We start from the raw sequence: 7,992 nt of genomic DNA, 5'->3' as shown, positions 1-7,992 counted from the left end.
CCCGCGTCTCTGGCTGGGAGCATCAAGCTCTGACATGTGCTGCACACGTGCTGCCTGATCCACATCAGGCTGTTCCCCAGCGCTGCCAAACTTCTCCTTGATTTAATCAGCTCCTCTCCTGCCTGGGCTGCCTCCCCCTCCTCCCCTCCCCGGGCAGATGTGGTGTCTCCAAGGAGGATCCGTGACAGCGGAACACGCGGCGCTGCGAGGAACATTTCTGCCCTCTTCCCTTTCCTGCAGCCACCACAAAGCAGCCTCACCTCCCTCCCTAGCTCCTGCTGGTTTTTAATACCTCAGTTTTATACAAAAATAACCCCCCCCCCACCACTGTTTGCATGCGAGGAGGGGCAGCCTGGAAGGCAAAAAGGAGAATTCCCAAGGAGTTTGCCAAGAGACAGAACCATCCCATCTGAAGGGGCTTTGGAAACACAAAATACTCAGCTGCTGTCTCAGTGTGAGCCCTCCCTGCAGAGCACTCAGGGCTACATCCCAGAGCCTTAAGGATTGCTTTTCCAACAGGATCTCACCTTGTCCAAAGCACAGAGCCCAGAAGCTGTGAAACTATTTGGGAAAAAGCTGTTGGAATGTAGTGGGGAGATTGCTGGAACAAAGGGCTGTAAGGAAGCAACTGGAAAATGGAATCAAAGAATTGCAGAATGGTTGGGGTTGGAAGGGACCCTAAAAACCATCCAGTGCCACCCCTGCCATGGCAGGAACACCTTCCACTGTCCCTGGGTGCTCCCAGCCCTGTCCAGCCTGGCCTTGGGCACTTCCAGGGATCCAGGAGCAGCCCCAGCTGCTCTGGGCACCCTGTGCCAGGGCCTGCCCACCCTCCCAGCCAATAATTCCTTTCCAATATCCAATCTAAATCTCTCCTCTTTTAGTTTAAACCCCTTCCCCTTTGTCCTAGAAAGTGGAGTTTGTTTTGGAAGTGGTCTGTCCCTCTTTGCAAATTACTCTTAAATTTCCATACTGAAAGTGCTTCTAGCAAAGCTGAAAGTACATCAAAGTTATTTTTAAACTTCAGTACTGGTCACTTTAAAGCAATTAAGAATGTGACCATTTCTGACAAATCCTGCAGTCATAAACATCCTGGAAAGTCATCAGAGCAGGACATTGGCATTGTAAGACTCAAAGTATGGATGTTCCTCATTTGGACTTTCAGCTCAGCACAGCAGGAGTGGGATGGAAAGGTGGGAAGATAAAACATCTGTGCATGTTTTGGCTCCTCTCATCTTTCAGAGGTTTTTTTGCCATTTTGCATTTCCAACAGGAAACCCCTGTCCTGAGAGCAGGGGGGGCTGTTCCTGCCCAGCTGGACTGACAGTGACAGAGGGCAGGGATTGGGGCTGCTCCAAGCCACAAGAGGAGGTTTGGTTTGGATATTGGGGAGAAATTCTCAGCTGTGAGGGTGGGAGGCCCCCAGAGAACATCTGGCTGCCCCTGGATCCATGGCAGTGCCCAAGGCCAGGCTGGACAGGGCTTGGAGCAGCCTGGGACAGTGAAAGGTGTCTCTGCCATGGCAGGGGTGGAATGAGATGGGCTTAAAGATTCTTTCCAACCCAATCCATGCTGGGATTCTCTGGTGGCAGCACGATCTCATTTTTAGCTTTGGGAAGGTGTGAGAGACACCAGCAGGTGAAAGAGACCCCAAATCCCAGGTCAGCAGATTTGCTCTCCTTTTCCTCTTCCCATGGGTTTGGTTTCCAGCCAGTCTGAGCTTTGCAGGCAGAGGAAGAGGAACAGAAAACCAGAATGGAGCAGTGAAATGGGGAGACAGAGCTGCCCTTTGAGAGCACAGTCTGGGACTGAGATGAGATCCTGACTTTCTGGAGATGCTGGAAGAGCCATAAAATGAGCAAGAACAACAAACTGGATGTGGGGTTCTTGGAGCTCGAGTGTGCTGGAGAAGTTTGGACTTCCCCTCTCCCATCTCAGCCCCACTGGGGGTTGGAATCATCTTTAAGGTCCCTTCCCAAACCATTCTGGGATTCTGTGTCCATGCCCACAATCAGTGAGGCCCCAGGGAATGGGCAGCAAGAACTGGTATTTTATTTAGGAAACAAAGAGAGGAGTTAATCCGTGGCAGATGCTCCCAGAACCATCAAATGAAACCCCTCTCTTTTTGGATAAATCATCAAGGATTTCAAAACCACCAGAGAGGGCTCCTGGGCCAGCTCGTTTTTGCAGGGAGATTCTCACTCCCAAAGGGGAAGGAGTGGCCGAGGTTTGCTGGAGAGCTGCAGAGGAAGAGAGGGGAAAAGGCTGATGCTGGAATTTGCTTCCCAGTGGCACCAGAGAGCACTGACCCCCAGGGTGACCTGAAACTTTTCCAGGTATTTCCCTCCCTGGTTTGGGAGCTCTCTTGGAAGAGGAGAAGTGTTGACACGCTCTGAGCTGGGCTGGCAGCTCTGGAGCTTCTGCAAAGGCACGCAGGGAAACACAAAACTTTGGATTTCTATAACAAAGTGGGGGTCAAATGGGTCCCCAGGGATGCAGGAGAAACATGAGGAGCAGGGAGTCAGCCTTGGGAGAGCCCAGCCCAGCCCCAGTGCTGGCTGGAGTGCCAAAATTCATTGACAAGGACAGAAAGTGCTTTGTCAGTGCTGGGGCTGAGCTGAGAGCAGCAGCCAGAGCGACACAAACACAGAGAGAGAACATTGCAAAGCCATCCTGGGAGCTGAACACATCCAGAGGGGATCTGCTGGTGCTGAGCTTTCAGCACAACTCCTGGGGACCCCCTCTTGGGGGTCAAACAGGTTCCAAGATTTCCCCTAAAAGTCTTGAGGATGCCCAGACAAGCACAAAACAAATGGTGATTCCAGCAGGCAGGAATCCAGCAGGAATGAAATCCCAGCACTGCAGAACAGGTTGGAGTGCAGTGGGGAAGAGACACAAGCACAAAAAAAAAAAAAAGAGGGAGGGAAAAGCCAAACCAAGAGAGATGGAGGAAAATTATTATTAAATACAGCTCAAACTGGGCCTCAGTGTGTAAAAGCTTTCTGATGGTGACTGAAGATGTTTGGCAGAGCCTGGGGAGGTGACCCTGTACAGGTCCACCACCTGCAGTCCCAATTCAGCAGAAAAAAGGTGTGTGGAAGCAGAGATCTCATCTCCAAGCTAATAACAGAAAAACAGGGAACAAGGAATTCCAAATAAACTCGCCTGGCAGAGGGCACACAAATATACATTAACTAACTCAGGGCAAACAGTTGACACAGTGATTCATGAACTCAGCTTGGGGAAATAAAAATCAATTCCCAACAATTCAGGTAGAGCAGAGTCAGCTCAAGAGCCAAGCACGTGGGAAAGGAGCACCAGGAGAGCAGGAAACCAGGAAAAACAGGTGGCAACCAGGCAAAATATAAATATGGGAACGTGAAATATGCTTCAGCTCAGCCTGATAATACTAATTAGGAAAGGAGATAAAATAATTGAAGTTGGCCAGCCAGACTGTCCATGGTGAAATAAAGCAAAGGGTGTCTGACTCCAGAAACTCTGGCACTGAAGCAGGGAGGGAGTGAATGCAAATGGAGAGGAAGCTGCAGCAGAACCAGCACAGAATAATTAGGAGCAAAGGGCCAGAATTAAGAAAAAGAATAAAATTCATGCTCATTATCTGCAAAAATGACCTTGTAGCAAAACCATTGTAAGCAACAAAGTTGGACAAAGACCTCAAGGCCAAGTTTGGAAAACAGGTCAGTATCAGGCAGAAGACTGACAGCAGTGAGGAACACTGCCCTTATCTTGGTTTCTCAGGAAAAACCACCAGGCAACACAGCTTGGAAAGCTCAACATTGTCCTTGCAGAAGAAAACAAGTCAGTAATTGGGAGCCAGGACATTCCAGCTCCATATGATGACACAGAGCATCTGACCAGAGTTTGGAGCAGCAGACGTGACCCTACTTGAATTCTGTGCTGCACCAGCAACACGAATGGGGCAACCCTTCCACCACCTTCAGCATCTGCTCTGCAAAGAGGATTTCACCTCTGCAGCAGGATGAGGGGGATTTTTGGAGGATTAAAAAGATGAAAGGCTGTTTAACATCTCTGCATACAATTTAGAATGAGTCTCCATTGATTCTTTCAAGGTGTGTTTCATATTCGGAATTCAGCTTGGGAGATTAGTTGGTGGTCCAGGAAGTTGCTAATTAGGGCAGAATCACAAATAAACACATCCATCAACTCAGGAAAAACACAAAGGGGTGATCAGGTATTGGCTCTCACTATCCCTTCTCCTCCCAGCAGAGAGATTTACTCCTCAGCTCTGCCTTCTCCCTGATTTTCCAAGGGGCACGCACCTAAAAGTCGGATCTCCTCCCTTATATGGAGAGCAGGCAGCAAGTCCCAGCACGTCCTGAGGCCAGGGGAACAGCTATTCCATAAATCTGAAACATGTCCTGGACTACAGCAGGCTTTCCACAGACCACAAGAATGGCAGGAATTAACCCCTTTTGTTTACAGCCCTTAAAAAAGGATCCAGGGTGGATCCAGCGGTGGAAAGGGAGAAGGCAGCAGCACCACAACCCAGCTCAGAGCCCTGAAACACCAACCATGCACATTTGGGAACGTTTTGCACGTCCTAAATATGAAAGGAGATTCTCCTTTTTGTGTTTAAGTTGTCCTCATTAGGAGGAGTTGATTAAACAACTTATCTGGAGAGGCCAGTCCTGTAAACACGAGGCTGTTTGCTGGAGCAGAGGCTTCCTCCTCTCAGGGGGTTATTTTCCTTTCCTGGGATTGCTCATCCACCAGGGTAAACAGGTCAGGCAGGAGAGCTCCAACTCTCTGAGGCCAGATGGAATTTTTCACAGCTCCACACTGAAGCAAGGTCCCCTCCACCAGCTGAATGCTGGATATTGGTTCACTGCAGTGCTGTTTGTGTCATTTTCCCATTCCCCTCCACTCCTCCCTTCCCTTTTTCTTTGTTCAGAATTATTCCCAAATCCCTAACTGCAGCAGAGAATCCAAACTCCCAATTCTTTCAGGGAAGGAGCAGCCCAAATAAATAGAATTTGGGAGAAGAGCCACCCTCTCTCCCCAGGCAGGGAACTCTGGGCTTTCCACAGCTCCAGCCACTGTTCTGGGCTGATGTTGCCACATCTGTTTACACTGAGAACACAACAATTCACTCACCAACAGCACAGCCCGAGTTTTTTGCAATTTTACAATATTTTGCTATTTTAACTGAAGTTTAGGCTCTGCAGCTCCCACATGTGCCATCCAGATCACAAATACCTCAGGCAGAGGCAGCTCTGAGGGCAAACATCCAACACTCCTGCTCCAGAGCCTTCCACGCTGCTCTAAAATCTCAGCAATGACCCTCTGGTGTTTCATTTGGAGATTATTCCCTTTCATCCCAACACTTCCCTCTTGACTTCTGAATCAGTTTCAGATACAAACCTAATCTAAATGTTGGTATTCTCGGGCCTCACCAAGTTTATTTTATGGTGCCTCCCTCCCCCTGCACATAAATACACACATCCATATGTTTTCATACAAACACACACATGTATGGATTTAATTATGGTAAACAAAGGACAGCTGGGTCCTCTGCAAACCAATCTCATGTGCCTGAGACACACTTGGAACCTGAAAAAGCAAAGGCACTTACCTCTGAGAAGAACGTGACTGATGGCATTTGTGTGAAACCACAAATATTTATTTTTAATGAAAAAATACTTAAAGTGTGCCACAGTGTCCATATATTCATTTGAATAGTAGTACAAAGATATGTATTTCTGAGAAAAAGTCTTAACACTGTAGAAAATAAATGTGGTTCTTAAATTATGTCAAAAGAAATCAGTAAAAAAGTAATGTTTTATACACTGGAATAAAATGAAACGATTAGAGAGAATAATAAATTATAATTACAGTATTTCAAATATTTGCCTCATGCTGTTTTTTTTTCTTTTTTTTTTTCTTCTGTTCAGCATTAGTTTCTAAATGTGTCACATAGGATAGGACCTCAGAAGCCAGCAGTCAGAATGGGCTTCCAATGTGGGGATAATTGGATGTGGAGCTGAATAAAGTCCTGGAAAAATGACACCACTGCTTGTAATTCACAGGTACATAAAACATCAGCACATGGCAGGTTTAGGTTTGTACTGAACATGTACTTTTTTTTTTTTTTGTTAATGAAAATCAATTTAGGTTTGGTTTGTTGTTGTTTTTTTTTTTTCTTTAACCCACTAATTTTTTTTTTTAATATTTTAATGAACTAAACAGCAATTATGGTCATTAACAAGGATGTCACCCAAGCACAACTGCTCATGGGATGCTACAATGCTGTCTTGGCTCTTTGTACAGTCCGTGTTGACAGGAATTTGGAATCCTTTCAGGTCTAATTCAGCACTGCAAAACGTTGAAAACTATAAAGTGCTTTGAAATACAAATAACCTCTCCTCTTTAGAAATAGGAAAACCCCCCAAACATGCACTTAAACCTGAAACCTCCATGCCACAGGTCCTGCAGCTCTGCAGTCAAACATCTGCTTTGTGCCATTGGTCTTCCAAGTTTCCTCTCCTGTCCTCAGTCCAGAATTCAAAGAGTGTCTAAATTGGATTTGTCAGTCTCTTCTTGGTCTTGCTTGTACATGAAGGTGAGGAGGAAAAGGGCAATATCCAGAGATGACCAGTAAGCAGTGTGGGATGTGACTGCAGACCAGTATCTGCTCTCCACCAGACCTTCCCTGAGCTCAAAGTCGATCCTGTGCTCCAGCTCCACTGGGAAATGAACAAGAAAAGGAACAAGAGGGATGTGGAGTGTTTTGGCTTCTGATTCTGGACAAACAACACAATCAATCTCCCTGTGTTTGCATTTCACAGGGCACTCAACTGAATCAAGATTTAATAATATAGAAATACATTTTAATGCACACCTCCTGCATTTAGCACAAACCTAAGAGTGAAGCTGTGTTCAGTTAGGAAAAAAAAAAGCAAAAAAAAGGAAACTAATCCTGTTCTTAGAGGTCTTTTCTGAATGATTCTGTGATTCTCAACTTGGGAAAAGACAGTTTTTTTTCATGCAGCTGTTTTCCTTATAGTAACTCTATAAATATATTTATTTATACTTGTCATGATAACTACAGAGAAATATCCAGCAAATGCTGAGGCCCCACTAGGAAACTTCTGGAAATAAATGAATTTCTTGCATTTTTAGTGTCTCTACAAGGAGACTACACCCAATACTACAAGCCCTTCCTGCAAAGTCATCCCTCCACAGCTCTGCCCTTTTAATATCCTGATTTTTCCAAGCATATTTCAGCAGTTACCCTTTTATTTCAATGGCTGCTTTGATTAATGCCACATTCAAAGCAATTACCACTGCATTTGAACTCGGCCAACGTTAACCTATTGCTAAGGCACTTCAGCTGTCAGAAATAAAATAAAAAAAGACAAAAAACCTAAAAGCTTGCTGAGCTACAAAAGCCAAAGGCCCAGACTGAGTCAAAAATGCAGCCATTTATCAAAGGCAGTTTGGAGGAATTTTAATTCTTGGCTGGAGGAGCACAGACAGGGGAGCATCGCACGAGCGCCGGCAGACACGGCCCAGATCTCCCTGCTGCCCCAGGAGCATCTCCCCTCTTTGCAGCAAGGACAGGCAGCCAGAGCCTTGGAACAGCAGCAGACAAGCAGAGTCATTTCCAAGAAGGAGAGTTTATCCAAAAAAACCCCAGTGGCTGTGCAGGAAGGCCACTCGGAGAGGCTGTTACGGGAGCTTGGGCGGGAGCCAAACCCCAGCAGAGCCCTCTGAGAGCAGAGCCTTTGGTGGGGATTGCATCATTCAGCTCCCAGCCCTGCTCCACGCTCTCCTTCTATGGAGCAGGGATGGGTTTCCAGCAGGGAGGGATGTGGGATCCATGCAGGAAGCTCTCTGTGCCACCCCCCCTCAAAATGACCCCCCTGGCAGCTCTGTGACGTTCCCTGTCCTGCTTCTCCACCTCCCTCACGTCTAACCCAAAGTTTCCTGCCCTCAAACACTGACTCAGAC

General features: G+C 46.7%; 1 protein-coding gene across 2 annotated transcripts in view; it reads right to left on the bottom strand.

Moving 5' to 3' along the window:
* Window positions 1-5,640: 5,640 nt before the first annotated feature.
* DDHD1 (DDHD domain containing 1) overlaps window positions 5,641-7,992 on the bottom strand; it is a 63,408-nt gene continuing 61,056 nt past the window's right edge. For both annotated transcript variants that reach the window (XM_059850633.1, XM_059850634.1), the window contains one exon: window positions 5,641-6,725. In XM_059850633.1, the coding sequence (XP_059706616.1) occupies window positions 6,544-6,725 (182 nt within the window). In that variant the 3' untranslated portion in view covers window positions 5,641-6,543. The remainder of the gene's footprint in view (window positions 6,726-7,992) is intronic.

This window comes from Haemorhous mexicanus, chromosome 6, assembly GCF_027477595.1.
Source record: "Haemorhous mexicanus isolate bHaeMex1 chromosome 6, bHaeMex1.pri, whole genome shotgun sequence".
NCBI lineage: Eukaryota > Metazoa > Chordata > Aves > Passeriformes > Fringillidae > Haemorhous > Haemorhous mexicanus.
This window is presented reverse-complemented; position numbering and strand designations above follow the sequence as displayed.